At 41.3% G+C, this 15,805-nt stretch overlaps 1 protein-coding gene across 3 annotated transcripts in view; it reads right to left on the bottom strand.

The window, feature by feature from the left end:
* The window catches only part of rxfp1 (relaxin family peptide receptor 1), an 82,386-nt gene that overhangs the window by 51,072 nt on the left and 15,509 nt on the right, over window positions 1-15,805 (bottom strand). For 2 of the 3 annotated variants that reach the window (XM_080415706.1, XM_080415707.1), the window contains exon 3: window positions 801-884. The exons of the other annotated variant lie outside the window; for it this stretch is intronic. In XM_080415706.1, coding sequence (XP_080271832.1) covers window positions 801-884 — 84 coding nt within the window. The remainder of the gene's footprint in view (window positions 1-800; window positions 885-15,805) is intronic. 3 annotated transcript variants of the gene reach the window in all.

Below are 15,805 nucleotides of genomic sequence, written 5' to 3'. Positions count from 1 at the left end.
CCCCAAGTGATTTGGTGGGAGTGTGGCTGCCATAATAGGTTGCAATTTGTTATATTTTTCATTTCTCTATTGTAATATAATTTATTTGTCCTGAACTTGTGTTTACTATGTATTTGTTGTACCGGAAGGTCTAATTGTCTGGATCAAGCCGGAACGCTTTATAAGGCATGGTTTCATGCAGACTCACAAGTGTTTTACACTATACACTTCCGCTCACTAAGGAGTGTCTTGTTTGAGCGTGTGCGGGACGGAATAAGGTACTTGTGTTTGCTTTCTAAATGTGAACATTTACGTTACTATCATGTGTCTTCTTTATGCTGATTGATGTATTTTATTCAAGTTGTACGTTGCTGTTGTCGGCCATGGATTCCCAGTCATTCCCTTTGGTTAATGTGCAGTCAGCGAGGTGTTTTCATTACATTCATGTTGTTTATGCTTAAATGTTCCATTATTTATAGGTGTACTTATGCTGTATTCATACAGTTTTACGTTGGATTGTTGGCAGTAAGAGTGCAATAAATCTACCAGTATGCATTACAGTATGCACGTAATCATTTACAATCTACTGTGCATACCACATAGCATCATCAAATTAATAGCAATTAACGGACATACTTTGTGATTCAGATTCATTCAGATGTAAAAATGTGGCTTGACATCAGAAAGATAAAAAATTATAAGACAAAACATCTGTTGAAATGTAACATTCATTTCACCTCTGAGAGATGTGAGATATGAAATCTCTAAGGAGGCTTATGGCTCCTCAGTTTGAATTATTATTCCTCTTGTGATGTACTTACAGCATGCATTAGATTTGGTCCCATAAGTGGAGCTGGGCATTCCAAAGTACTTGTCAAAGAGATGGGGCCATCCGTTGTTGTCTCCTGCAAAAGAGAAACAAGCCAGGATTAGCCTGATTATTCTTCTCAGACAAAATCTTTTATTGAGATTTTTCAGTTTACCACTGGAATTCAAGATAAAGGCATCATTTTCTGGCAGGCATCAGAGCAGATAACAGACATACTTTTAATCACCAATCAATTATTCTGCTGTTCCGCCATCAGGTTATACACAGTGACTAGACCCCATCGTTGATGATATGTTTTTTGGTTTGCAAATTAGACAGCACTATACCAGTTTGGTTCAAATCTTTCTGCGACCAGATGTTTTCAAAATGTTTTCTTTTCCCCTCATTGTTGACATGAAGTGTTGTGTGAAGGAATGAAGTCTTGTGCGGCACAATAACTTTCACATCATATGTCATGAACTGTCAAAGGAACCATGGGGCAGGGGTCAAAACAGAGAGCAGAGAATACAGGTTCCGAATACTGGGTTTTGAGCGAGCTAGACTAGATTAACACTGGTCTGATCAGCAGGCAGGGAATAGTGGCAAGAGTGAGGCGTTAAATAACCTTGGCTACTCAGTGGAAACAGGCACAGGTGTGTGAGTGTGTGAGCTCCCCTGGGCGTAGGCGTGACACACCACCAGCAGCTAACACCCATAACTAACAACCGCCCCCACAACCAACAATCACCACCCGCAACTAATTACCACCACATATTACTAACCACCACCCATCACTAACATCCACCACCTATAACTTAACAACCACCACCCACAACTAACAACTACCACCCATAATAAACCACAGCCCATCACTAACAACCACTGCAACTGCTTTACTACCTTCAACTAACGTAGGGTCTTTCACCAACCAACCATACACAACTAATAACCAGTCAACCACCATACCAGCAACTAATAACCACCACCCGTCACTAACAACCACCACCACAACTAACAACCACCATCATAAAATGATTTTTTTTTTACATCAATATTATCTCTGCTTGACAGGTGAAGGTGAACCTGAATCAACATGCTGCAGTGCTGCAGATTGACAGAGGCGTCATATCCTTTCTCTCAAGGGAGTTACAGTAATACGTCTACAAGAGCCTCGCCAGCGATACTAATCAGCTAGATGGCAATTGAAGGGGATCAATATCAAAGCTCCACAGACAGCATCCCAGAATACCAAGCTTTGGACCTCCCTTGGATATTTAAACAAAATGCTAATTTAGCCTAGCCTTTCTACTTCAAAGGCAAGCAGAAGACCTCACACTCATTCACCGATCTTGTCAAGTCAGGGATGTGAAACGCAAATCTCTTGATGTGACTTCAATAACTATGATAAACTTGTACATAACTGCTGCTGATCAAAGACCTGTCACGAGTATATGTGTCTGTCCACTGACAAAAACACATCCAGTAATCTATAATGGGACTGGGGGTAGTAGAGGAATAACCGTTCATTCGTTGTTGTAATATTCTGATGGGCCACTATATGCTAGTTTTTTTTTAAATCGAGCGCAGCGTTAATTCAGGAAGGCACGGCAGGCAGGAGGGTAGGCTATAGTGTAGCTGCTACACACTCGCTCTCCCCAGTCCCCCCCCCATTCTCATTCGCTAACAAGGTAATGCATATAACACACCCATTCAGATGGTCTCTCCACGTTCAACCTCACTCACCTCCATTCATTCCCATTCGCTAACAAGTTAATACGCCCTCAATCTAAATGGTTCATTAATGCGGTATATTTAAGCAGAACACTGTTCACTCTTCATGCTCATTATTGGTCTCAGCTTGGTTCCTGCAGCTGTCTGTTATAAAATTCCCTCCACCTCCCCAGCCCAGATAAATGTATTATTCTGTGGGTTGTATGATGTTATATCTGTGTATCTTAACTTATGCTTGAGGGCTCAATATTTAAATGTTTGCTCTGTGGATTCTATGTTTCTGTGGATTGTATGTTAATCTGTACATTAACTTATGCCCTTAAAGGGTTCATGTTATGCAATAACTGTATGTTATGCTCTGCTTCGGGGGGTTTGTGATCTCAGATATTCTGTGTCATGTTTGCACAGATAATCTGTAGTATCACAGGAGCACACCGCCAAACTGAATGCAATAGCATTGCAATACATGATTATTCCTGGCAAAAGTGACTAACTGAATGTTGTTTATATTGCAACATATGCACACGATGATGCGAGTGAGGTAGGGACAGAGAGACAGACAGACAGAGAGGGGGACAGAGAGAGAGAGACACACTACACAAAACTTTGCACGCAGCCATGGCACGCAGAAAAACTATGCTGAGCGAACGCACACGCAACGCCAAGAAACTGTGTGTGTGTGTGTGTGTGTGTGTGTGTGTGTGTGTGTGCGCGCGCGTGTGTGTGTGTCGCGCGTCGCAAAAACACAGCGGCCAATTTGACCAGCTTGAACAGGGTCACACTTTTCTGTATAACACCCTCCACCGAAACATCGAATTCATTCTAACACATATCCGATATCCGTTGGTAGGTCAGTATGTCCACAACGCGTCGCAAAAACACACAAACAGTGGCCATTTTGACCAGATTGTACAGGGTCACACATTCCTGCATAACACCCTCCGCAGAAACCACGCACGGCCTTTTTGCCGTGTAGTTGAAGCACAAGGGGGGGGGGCGGGGGGGAGAGAGTCACTGCACTGAAGTCAAGGCACAGACTATGCTGTTGACGGACAACGGAAAGGAAACATTCAGTCTAAATGTCCACTTTGTTAATTCACAACTACTGTGCCACTGAAGTCAAGGCACAGACTACTGTGCTGTTGACGGACAACGGAAAGGAAACATTCAGTCTAAATGTCCACGTTAATTCACAACTACTGTGCCAGATAATCACCAAGACAGTCCAAAAAAAAAATAATGCAGTCATTCAGTCCCACTTCACTGTAGCCTATAGTAGCCTAACTAGCCTTTACATACATTATATTTGTATTAGGCTGTCCTGACACTTTATAATATTTAGAGAAATTTAACGTTTCAAATACAAAAGCAGTGGTAGTAGTTGCACATTACTGGACATTTACACTGATTTTGCTACACACATAAGAACCCAGCTCTAATGAAAACATGTACAAAAGCCTATAAGTCAGACCAGGTTGCCACATTGCGCGAGACAACTACGCCACCAGCTCTATGAAAACAAAAAAAATAGCCCTCCCACATCCATCGGATCGTGTGTGTGTGTGTGTGTGTGTCATCGTCGCAATAAAGCATACAGTATTTACACAATACTACCTACATAGGAAAATAAAGTCTCTTCTTCACCAGATGCAATTTAAACACTGTGATGCCTGCTCAGAGTCATATTGTGTCTAACATACACATCTCCTCTCTCATCTCAGCTGTACCTGGGCCCTAGGTGTATTCCAACCAACCAGAGTGCAGTGGCCATCACTCCAAATGTTGTGACGTCAGGGCTCTCAATACTGCACATTGGGGGAGGAGGAGGGGTGCAGGGCGGGCGCACAGATCGCTGTGTGGGCGCGGGTGCTATGTGGGCGCGGGCGATAGAGCTGAGGCCGCGCGCAGCGCGGCCGAAGTTCTAGTTTGATATAATTGAGGCTGGAAAAAGTATCCAGATTCCTCATCGCCCATATCTTCCAAGCTTTAGCTTTGATGGTGATGTGTGTTTACCCACAGCACTAAAAACATTTAATAAACAGATCAATGCGAGACAAGCTGAAGAGCAGCAAATGAGAGAGGCGTCGTTATTATTTTTAAAGTAATTATTTGTAAAGGTTTGTTCCACAGCAGGTTAGTCAATACTAAAGTTTTTGGAATTTACTGCCAATCTTCAGTGAACCGATTCATAACTTTATAACCAAACCATCGTCCGATTCATGGTACATTTAGATCGATCCAGGGGTTCGCGCATCAATATAGTCACATTGTTAATGTTTAAAATGTATAGAGCACCGAAGTCTGACGTCACTGCCACTAGAGGGCGCTGTTCCACGGGTTCGTGGCTTAATTTTTTGTGTTGAAATCCCCATTTGGGAAGCTTAGATCACGTCATATAAGAACTGTGTTCCAAACATAAACACACCACCCTGGCGTTTTTGTCAGGGGGGTGGCTCTGCATCGTTTATGATATTCATTCATATTTGATACAGCCTGTTTCTGGCAAAAATTGAATTCATTCTGCCTTAAAACTCTTAAGAACTACTACTTCCGGGTCTGAAATCACTGTCCCCACAGCAGCCGCGTTCATGGGAAATGTAGTCTTTGGGTTGTTTGACTCGTTTCTAGTGTTTATATTGTGTTACTCTTTGGGTAAATGTGTACATTTACACCTTCAGTCGATGCTTCATATCCATATGAGTAAAATCACCAGGGTGGTGTGTTTATTTTTGGAACACAGTTCTTATATGAAGCGATCTAAGATTCCCCAATGAGGATATCAATACAAAAAGTAAAGCCGTGAACCTGCCGAAAGCGCCCTCTACTGGCAGTGACGTCAGGACTTCGGTGCTCTATTACCGAAATTCAGTTTAATCCCCTCTGCCATGAGGCTCCTTAAAAGGATCCCTGGCTAAAAAGCCAAATATGCCTTAATACATTATAATTGTCCCTATTGAGTGAAAGATTAACTATTTCTAAAATAACTAAAATATTTAATGTGTTTTTAATTTTACATTTCAGTTATAGAGGACAATTATAATGTATTAAGGCATATTTGGCTTATTAACCAGGGATCCTTTTAAAAAACATAGCCACCCAGAACCCAGAGTGTGTATAAGGGTATTGATTTCTATTTTATTTTTAATTTAAGAAACAAAAAACAACCCAAAAAAAGTTCCTTTTAGAATTATGGTTACCTTCTGTTTTTACTGTGGTGTGTTTGTCTTTACTGACCGGACAAAATGAATTTCCCTTGTGGAAAATAAAGGACATCTAATGTCATAAATTGAGCTGCATGAGGCTGTTTGTCTGAACAATTTAGGTGTTTATTAGATGTTCGTATCCATGGCATGGCATGGACCCTAGTCATCAAAGGACAGTGTAAATAAATAGTCACTTAAGTAAAGTGCAAAGGCAACACTGTAGCGCTTCAAAGAAACTATGATGCCAGGTAAACATCAAAACCTAGTCTAAACAACATGCTATCTAAAGACACTCTGTGAACAGCTACACTATCACCAATTAGGTGCTGACTGAAGCGTCTCAGCTATGCACACATCTAGGCTCCTTTGTTCCATTTACTTTTGGTCTTAAGGTGCCATAGCAGCATATATTTTTGAGAGAGAAGAAATTACAAAAATACACTATTAGATTAGATGTCCTTTATTATCCACACAGGGTAATCGTTTTGCTTGGGTTAATGCATACATTCAAGACAAATCAATAAATAAATATCACCATAATTAAAAGATGCAGCAACCGACAATAAAGACATGAAGTACTTAAATTCTATAAAAGCTATGCCTAATTTTACATTTAAAATGGTCTTTAAAATAAAGCGATGTCCTCTCCACACTCGTGGAATGCTCATAATGTGTTTGTGTATGCTTTCACGTGTGTGTGTGTGTGTGTGTGTGTGTGTGTGTGTGTGTGTGTGTGTGTGTGTGTGTGTGTGTGTGTGTGTGTGTGTGTGTGTGCGCACGCGTGCGTGTATGCAAGTCCATTGGGGGGTAATAGCACACCAAGTCCAGCTGATCCAGGCGTGCACACACGTGTGTGTGTGTGTGTGTGTGTGTGTGTGTGTGTGTGTGTGTGTGTGTGTGTGTGTGTGTGTGTGTGTGTGTGTGTGTGTGTGTGTGTGTGTGTGTGTGTGTGTGTGTGTGTATTCATGGGGGGGCATTAGCAGACAAGTCCAGTTCGACCAGGTGTGGTGAATCACGTTTTAGGTAATCTCTCAAGACAGATTCAGAGCTCCGCTGCTGAATCTGTCGGCAACTCCTGTTACAACGTGTAGAGTTTGTTGTTAATAGGAATGAAAACAAAGACGCACCGCAAGTTTGTTGTTAGTAGGAATGGAAACAAAGACCCACCACCGGAAGTGGAGCGCTGAAGGAGAGTGAACGGACGATATCCGGTCTCTACACGTGGAATTGGGCGGTGCCCCCAGAGGCAAATTCAAAGAAGACAAAAAAAAGTATTTATTTTTTTGCCGATGGGTTCCGATTGGGTTTTAGGCGGTTTATGTTTATTAAATGGCAGAGGGGATGAAACTGGCACTGCCCTTTGTCGTATTGAATAGAGGCGAGGGCAGCATATATCTCCTACCTGAGGCCAGGACCTTGAAGCAGGTGCTGAGGTTATGAGTTGGGTCTCTTGTGATCTTTCCTGCTTTTTTCACTGCCCTCTGATCGTAGAGACTTTGAAAAGCAGAGCGCTGCACCCCACAGAGCCTAGACCCCATGGTGGTTACCCTCTGCAGCTTAGCCTTTTCGGTCTCTGAGAGCCCCCCATACCAAGCCAGGAAATGAATGTAAGGAGCTTTCTATGGCAGATGTAAAAGCTGCAAATTATGGGACGGGCAACGTCCATATGTCTCAGCCTCCGTAGCAGGTAGGTCTGCTGCTGGCACTTTGTGAAGATGGCTAGAATGGAACTCTGGAATTTGAATTAAAGCACACTTGATGATGTTGTCAAATCACCGACAATCTTCCAGTTTGAAACTATAATTCAGCCTGGGGCTGCATTTACCTAAACGGATTCACCGACCATGGAAGTACATATTCATTATTGTACTTATTTTTTCTCACAAAACAGTGAGAAAAAAAGAAAAAATACCAACAAGCAAATAATGAACAAGCAAATAATATATGAATAGATAAAGCAAAACTGGTGTCTCACCGAAGTTAGTGACCTATCGACACATTCTGTTGATGGCATAATGGATAATATGGCATACGTATAATGAAGGAATGAGGCGCTAGCACATCACAGACATATTAAATGCCCTTTTTATGTACAATATCATGACAGAGGACGAACGTTTGGGTGCGCGAGGCATCTTCATCAGAGTACACAACAGAGGCTAAGGCACCTTTTTGAGCGATAGGTAGCCGGGCAGCATTAATTCTAAAAGCTATCGTGTACTCTGATGAAGACGCCTAGGGCATCGAAACGTTAGTCCTCTGTCATGATGTAGCACCTACATACAAAAGGCATTTAATATGCCCGTGATGCTCCAGCGCCTCATTCCTTCATTCTGATGATATTATGTCCTGCTCCCTAGATGCATCGATGGAACTTGTGTTCATGGCATACAGTATATTGCATGAATGCCTATGACTCTGTATTAATGCATTCCATTTCTTGCAAGTATTTTCACTTTTGGGAAATGCTTGGAAAGCATTGGTAAATATTTACCTCGCAAAGATGCAATTAGCCTGCTCAGTGCTGCAGGCTAAAATAAGAGGGGCATGGTGTTAGCGTTGGAGGGGCATGTACAGTAGGTGGGTGATGGTTGATTTCAGCAGTCACACCTGGCGTGAGTCAAACTAATTGGACTCTGAGATACAGTAGGTGTGACTAAACATGTTGTACATTGAGCTAATCGATGCCCACAGGATACAACAGCCATCCCCACACACACTAAAGGGAGAAAGACAGAGCCTCTGTCAAGTTCTTATTTCCGTGAGTTTGTCTACAGTATGGTTACAACTAAGGCATGGCAAGCAGCGTGATGATGTTACTTGGAAATGAAATAAAACTTTGATTTAAAGAACCTCAGCTGTGATTTGTCTTGCAATTGAGCCTGTCACAGTCTTGACTCATGAGTCAACAGATTCAGTTGTCCAGGAGAGCAGTGACACAGTGATGTGAGGGATTTTCAGAGGACTCGATGCAACTGAAAAGGCATTTTCAAGTGTTTGAAGCTTCACTTCAAATAATTAATTTCACTGCTCTCCAATTTTCTGATTGAACACGTCAGCAATTGTCTGATTGAACACATTTATATTGCCGTTAAAAAGTGTTCTTCACCACCAACAAACAACCCACGTCACATCTCCATGATGTGCCCTGCGACAGCAGCAGATCCTATGACTGGCACGTAGATTAGCATAGCAATACTAAACAAACATCAACCATGACGTTTACACTGCTGAAACACTAGCGGGATTGATGTACCAGTCCAGTAGGCTGCACAAATCATTATGTCATGTCTGACAACATTCAAGTCTGACAGTATAAGTAGATCTATCAGAAGGTAAAGAGAGAGAGAGAGAGAGAGAGAGAGAGAGAGAGAGAGAGAGAGAGAGAGAGAGAGAGAGAGAGAGAGAGAGAGAGAGAGAGAGAGAGATTTTGATGATGACAGTGACAGGCTCTAACGCACCCCTGTGCAGTGGATTTTGACAACTCTATTGAAACATTCAATGCTGAGAATTCTTCTTCTGATGGGTGAGTGGGACATAATTGGAAATTGGTCGTCACAAAGATTAAGTGGACAACTACCTACCTCTAGTGCCACGATAGCTGGCGAGGAGTTTTTTGCCCATGTTAAGAAAAAGACTGCAATCATGGATGTCATCAACCACGTTCAGGAGAACAGTGACATGGTGTTGTGAGGGGGTTTCAGAGAACATAAAACCTGTCTGTCTGAAACCGTGTTTTCTCCTCAGTGGGTTGACCAATTGATCTGAACTTGCACACAGGCATTGACCATTGGCATTATGAAGAGAGTGACAAAGCCCTTTTTTTTACCCTAAATTTAAGCAGTTTTTAGCGTTTCTTTGTGATTGGTCCTCGCTGACTATGGGATCTGTAGCCGTGGTTGCAGTCCCATAGCCCGGATGGACGGTGGGTGGAAATGGCGGGTATGTATTATATATTTATTTTTTTCATTTCATATAAGTCATATACGTGTCTTGGTGTCCCTTTATGACACGCAAAGCCCCTCTGCACGTGCCATGACCCACGGACCTAGAAGTACAAAACGATCCTCTTATGTTGATTTTTCCCTGCTCCGCTCCCCTCCGCTCAGCTTGATTTGCACACCGCTTACTCCGCACTCCACTCAGGCCCGTACGCTCATTAGCAAAATAAAAAATGTAAGGTGCATTGTATTACTATTTTGCATGTCCGAAGCGGCCCGCTTTTGGCACAAAAGCTCTGCTCACATGCCATATGGTGTACATATGCAAATGTCGGACTCCGTCTTTTTCTCAGGTCACCTGCCAAATAATGAATAATTCAACCACTGGTTGTCGAGGTGCTTTCCACATAATAACATGGCCATGTACATGTTATAAATAACATCATAAATACAGTTTATGATGATTAAATAATGTGGGCTTGCACTGCCCACAGCCTGCACTGATTAGGAGCATGTTAGAACTTGGGATAGTGAGGCTTCTGTCTAAAGAACAGGGAAAACTGTTCTTTGTTAACGGTTGACTGCAGGTGCGGTGGTCTCAAAAACATGAAGGAAAACTGGCAGAAAAAGACTCGCTCGCTGCATAAATATTAAGGAAAACTCATCAGACAGAGACTTAAGAAAATCACATTTCATAAGCATGATGTGCACTGTGCTCATAGCGAGGGGTTAATTTAAAAAAAGCAAACGTTTCGTTCCTGGGACCTTCGTCAGTGCTAATTCTGTCTACACATGTGGATGAGCTTATTGACAAACCATGCTCATCATGAGGCAGACTTGTGGCTGTACACGCTTCTCTGTGCTTCCACCACAACAGCCATAATGAGCCACCCACCCAAAACCCCATAGAGACTGTTAGATTACACTCTGCGGTGATGGGAACAGCTGGGAGGACAGCTGACAGTGACAGGGGGTAATAGTGCAATATACAGTATTTATTCTGTGGTGTCATATTGTCATATGAACCACTTGATAACAGAGAAACTGTCTTCTTTCGTAATCTTGTATTTTAATTTAATTTAATTAATTTTGAAATAGAATCATCAGTATTTTTAAAGTGTGCGTGTGTCTGTCTTTCCTTTTTTACTATATGGAGATCCCAAATTCTCCCAAGCTGGTGTGTCATGCATGACAGGGGGCAGCAGTGGGTTAGAGTCTAACCAGTGGGGAAGAGTAGCCAGTGTGGAAACAGTGTGTCTGCTATTTAAAATGAACTTTATAATGCTGAGGCGGAGAATTAAACAATGAAACAGCCTAACAGCCATTAACCCCCCTGAAGATAGCATTCTCACCATTTATCAGTGTCTGCCACCCTGCTAGAGGCAAGCTCCCGTGGGGAGTGGGCTGCTTTGCTCTGAATCTCATAACAATCTACAACTACTTGTAGTGCTGTCACTTTTTCCAAAGATTGAGTTTGAACTTATTAGATACATCTATAATAGGATTCGTCTTAACTCATTTAAACACTATTCAGCCCCGTTTCACTTCAAACACTTCACTTCAAACGACAGGCTGTTCTCCAATTTTCCGATCGAACACATCATTACAGTTCAAAAACATTCTTCACCATTCATCAAACAACCCTACCCATTTCACATCTCCTTGCGCCCTGCTGCCAAGTGACAGCAGCAGGCCCTACGACTGGCATCATAGCAATATTAAACAGATATCAGTCATGAATTACAATTACATGGTGCTATTTGATTAGTTATCATAATTGAACACCCCTGCATCTCTCTAAGAACATCAACAGGCGGTGGTCCTCTTACAGACAAATCACAAAAAGAAGAGAGAGAGAGAGAGAGAGAGAGAGAGAGAGAGAGAGAGAGAGAGAGAGAGAGAGAGAGAGAGAGAGAGAGAGAGAGAGATATGAAAGATATTGATGAGACAATGATGGGAGTATAGAGATGGGGGTTTTCACAGCTCTATTGAAACATTTAATGGTGGAAAAATAGAAAGGTGAGAGAGCTTGTCTTTTGATGGGTGAGTGGGACATAAGAGTGATTGGGTAATAGGTTGTACGTTGTCACAAACACAAAAACCTGCCTTTGTGCCAAGGAAGAAAGGCAGAAAATGTGTGCTCGCCTCAACTCCCTATCTTTGAAGATCAAAAGACAAGTCTTACCAGAATACCAGAATCTTACCTTCAAAATATAGCAAGAATTAGAGGATCAATGTCCAAACAAGAAAAGGAAGAAATCCTTTGCTGTGGACAGCTCAGAAACAAGTGACATCATCAGCAGACAGGTTTGGTCATTTCAAACAAGACATTATTTTATTTTCTTATTTAATGTGAGAACACTATTATAGCATGTTAACTTTCCAGGAATAGAAAGCCTGCAGATTCTATTAGCTTCAATTCCCCCATCGATGATGTCACTTTCTGAACAGGTTTCTGAACTGTCCACCCTTTTCTGAGACACAGACAGGGACGTAGCACCAAATTCTGGGCCCTGGGGACAAAGATTCACTGTGGGACTGAGTTAGTAGTAACTCAGTCCCACCCCCCCCCCTGGACACAGACACAGTAGACAAAAATTGTACCATATTATAATGAGTATGATGAGGACCAAATATATGAATATAGGTTGAAAATCGGTGAAGTGGCCCTTTAATGTCTCTTTATTATGGTGTTGCTTATATAATTTAGAAAACATCTCATTGAATGCCAAATAACTGATTACATTAAACTGGTCTATTAGAATGTGATTATTAGCCTACTTTTTTTTTTTTTTTTTACCATTATAAGTAGAATTGTATCACCTTCAAATAGGCCATGGATTGTGTGGTTACCGTGCCATGATGTAACTCCAAAGGTGGACAAGAAATCAAAGATAATTGCTCCATTGATTAGAAATTGATAATTCAAAATATGCTCCTCATTGACTTTGTCCACCTTTTGGAGGCAAGGTAACTACACAACCCAAACCTCTATCAAAGTGGTCTTGCCCTTTAACAAGCATATTAACTGTTCCACTGCATATACCAGTGGTTCCTACAACATACAGTATAAGTGTATCTGCACAAGGGTATCTACACATTTCTTAAGTGACAATTTAAGGACTTTTAAGACCGTTTAAATACCAAATTGGCCAAATTGTCAAATATTACGTAAGAAAGAGGCAAACATTGTGCAAATAGCCGATATAAAAGCTCACAACGCCTTCGAGTCAAACTAAATGTAACGCCTACAATGCCACGTGCTTGTCAGGGTTCCCCAGTTCAAATATGATTATTTTGGGGGGTCACGGCCTGAGAAGTTTGGCATATACTGTGCTCAAGTGATCTGCGGTTATGAATCCATGTCTAGCCAGTCAGGTTTTGCAGCTATTACAAATAATCTTTTCTTTTTAAAAGAAATGCCTGTTTTGTGATGTTATATAGTGGCAGAATCTGCTTTGTTTGCATTAGTTTGTGTGCTAAAACGGCACCTTTGAGAGCTGCTTCAATTAGGCCTGTCACAATTATTACATAATTGCTTAATCGCTGTTGTTTGATAATTGTGCATAATTGTCATAATCGTGTTGAGAAATGTTCATACTGTACATTTTCAAAATGTTTCAGAAATAGTGGAAATAGCAGATCTACAAGCTCACAAAGTGTCGCATTTGTGAGCTTGTAAATCGACTATATCCACTATTTTGTGTATTTCTTAGTATTTTGGCGTCAAAGATTTTTCGTACATTATTGATTTTGATTATTGTTGGTATCGGTCATTGTCAGTCATTTCTTTGTGTCTTTAATTTTTTTTTGTCATATCTATTTATTTGAGTGACAATTAATCGTCAAGCAAAATATCATAATCGTGACAGCCCTAGCTTCAATGTGTAATGGTTATTAAATATGTGATTATGACTCTGTTACTGTTTCGTAAAACATTTAGTTTAAAACATGGCAGAGTTTCAATAGGTAGAGTTACAATAAAAGAGTAGTCAATATTAGCTGTGTCTTAAAGGAAGATGACATTTTTAGAAACATCGAGTGAGAAACATTGTCATAAAAAAGTGTTGCACGAATAAAATGGCAATAGTTAATTTACAAGCTAATAACGTGTGACGCAATATATTGTGAGTTGATAGATTTGTCATTTTTAAACATTTCAAACTTTTGCAACTGCCTCTAAACAGCACACGTGAAAACATGGGGAATTATCTCTGACATGTCCATTAAAGTTTTCGTATAATAATAGTAGTCGTAGTAGTTGCAAAGATCCCATAATCTAAAAATAAAGCTACGAGAAATTAAATCCAGTGGTCTTTAGATCTTCTGGGAGGGTTACAAGTTAAAAACCATGATAAATGAAGTGTTGATGAGACTAGCCATTATAGAGAGACCTTACCAGAAGTGAAAGGTCAAAAGTTCAGTCATAACTAGCCCCATAACACAAACACAATTACCAGGATGTCTGCCAAGAACAATGTGATTTTTAAGTGTCCTTGAGCAAACCCCTTCCTTCCAATTCAATATCTATTTTAAACGAAAAGTCTGAAAATAAACTAAATTCTCAGCAAGGTAAGAACAGAAGATTATTAAATGACCGAATAGGGTTTAAGCAGGATTATATTTTGCAACCAAACATTTCCTTATTTGCCTTTGTCTTTGCATAGATCAGAGGTGTTACTGTAGTCACGCCTCATTTGAGATATGCCAAAAGACTCTCATGAACTATTTCTAATCTAGATTGAATCTAACAGTTAGATTGGAGTTCAAATGAACATCTTTTCCATCAATAAGTATGGATAGCAAGGCGTTGTGCCTACCTGCATAATAGTGTCCACTGTGAAGTTTTGTTGGAAGGACGGAGAGTATTTGTATGTTCATACCATGAGACGTTATATCGATGCGATAAACAGATCAGCATATTAACTAGGGTTGCAAAGATATTGGTATCAATTGACTGTTTGTTGATTGCTACGTAATGTAATGTGAGTGTTGCCGGGATCAAACCTTAAAACTTAGTCTTAGAAGTTACAGTGCAGTTCTCTAAGCACTGATTACCCCTCATCTTTTAACAATACCCAGCAAGCACAATGACGTCATGATGACGTTATGATGACGCCCGGTCATCACCCCGGTGACGTTCAGGACTAGGCCAGATCACAGCCCATATGGGGATGATCTTTACGTCATTTACAGGACGTCATCACCGGGACATCATATGGACATTTGGACAGCAATTTTGGGTGATGAGAAATGTGTTTAGATGACGTCCTGGAAGTGACGTTTTTGTGGTCAGGATTAATTTTGGTTGAAATCAGGTGATATTCTGGGCCAGATCTGACATGTCTTGGTTTGACTTGATCTAGCCCCAATCGAGACGTCACTGATTGGTCCGGGTCCTGACTGTGCTTGCTGGGTACTGTTTCACTACAGGACCAGCGGGGGGGGGGGGGGGGTCTTTCAATCTACCCCATTGATCTATTCACTGGAGGGGTTTCTAGTTGGCAATATAAAAACATCTCACTATCTGTATTCACTCATCACATCCTGTCCATTCATACTGTGTATGCTACCTTGGGCAGAATGCACATCAACGCAACAACAAATAGGCCTATACCATAAATAATAGAACTGTACAGTATATGAAAGGATTTGCCAGATTAGACTCCTGCATTACTGGAGGGAATGGACAAAGACGTGGGAGGACGTTTGAAAATAGAGGTGCTTTAGTGGGATTTATATCGTTTCATAAGCGTAATGGGGGGGTGGGGGTGGGGTGCTCACCCACATCACTCCATAAATAAATGAACTGTGTGCAAGCTGGCAATTGGGGCTTTAGAAAGCATCAATGCTTGCGATTAGAAACGGTAATCAACCACCAAGCAGTGGAGAACTCCACTGCCATCAACTTACATACAAAACATTTTACTCAGAATGTGGCATTAAGACAAACAGTACATGTACAGCCCTCCTCCAAACTATTACTACTCAATGCGGTGCTCCATAGACCTTTTTTTACTCTTTCCATAAATTAACGCCCTATGTTTTTGGGGGGATTATATCTCCACACTGGCCTTGGAACGCCTCGGGATCCCCCTGGAGGAAATGGCTAATGTTGCTCGGGAAAGGGAGGTCTGGAGCTC

The sequence above is a fragment of the Gymnoscopelus braueri genome, assembly GCF_963280865.1.
Source record: "Gymnoscopelus braueri genome assembly, chromosome: 20".
Taxonomy (NCBI): Eukaryota; Metazoa; Chordata; class Actinopteri; order Myctophiformes; family Myctophidae; genus Gymnoscopelus; species Gymnoscopelus braueri.
This window is presented reverse-complemented; position numbering and strand designations above follow the sequence as displayed.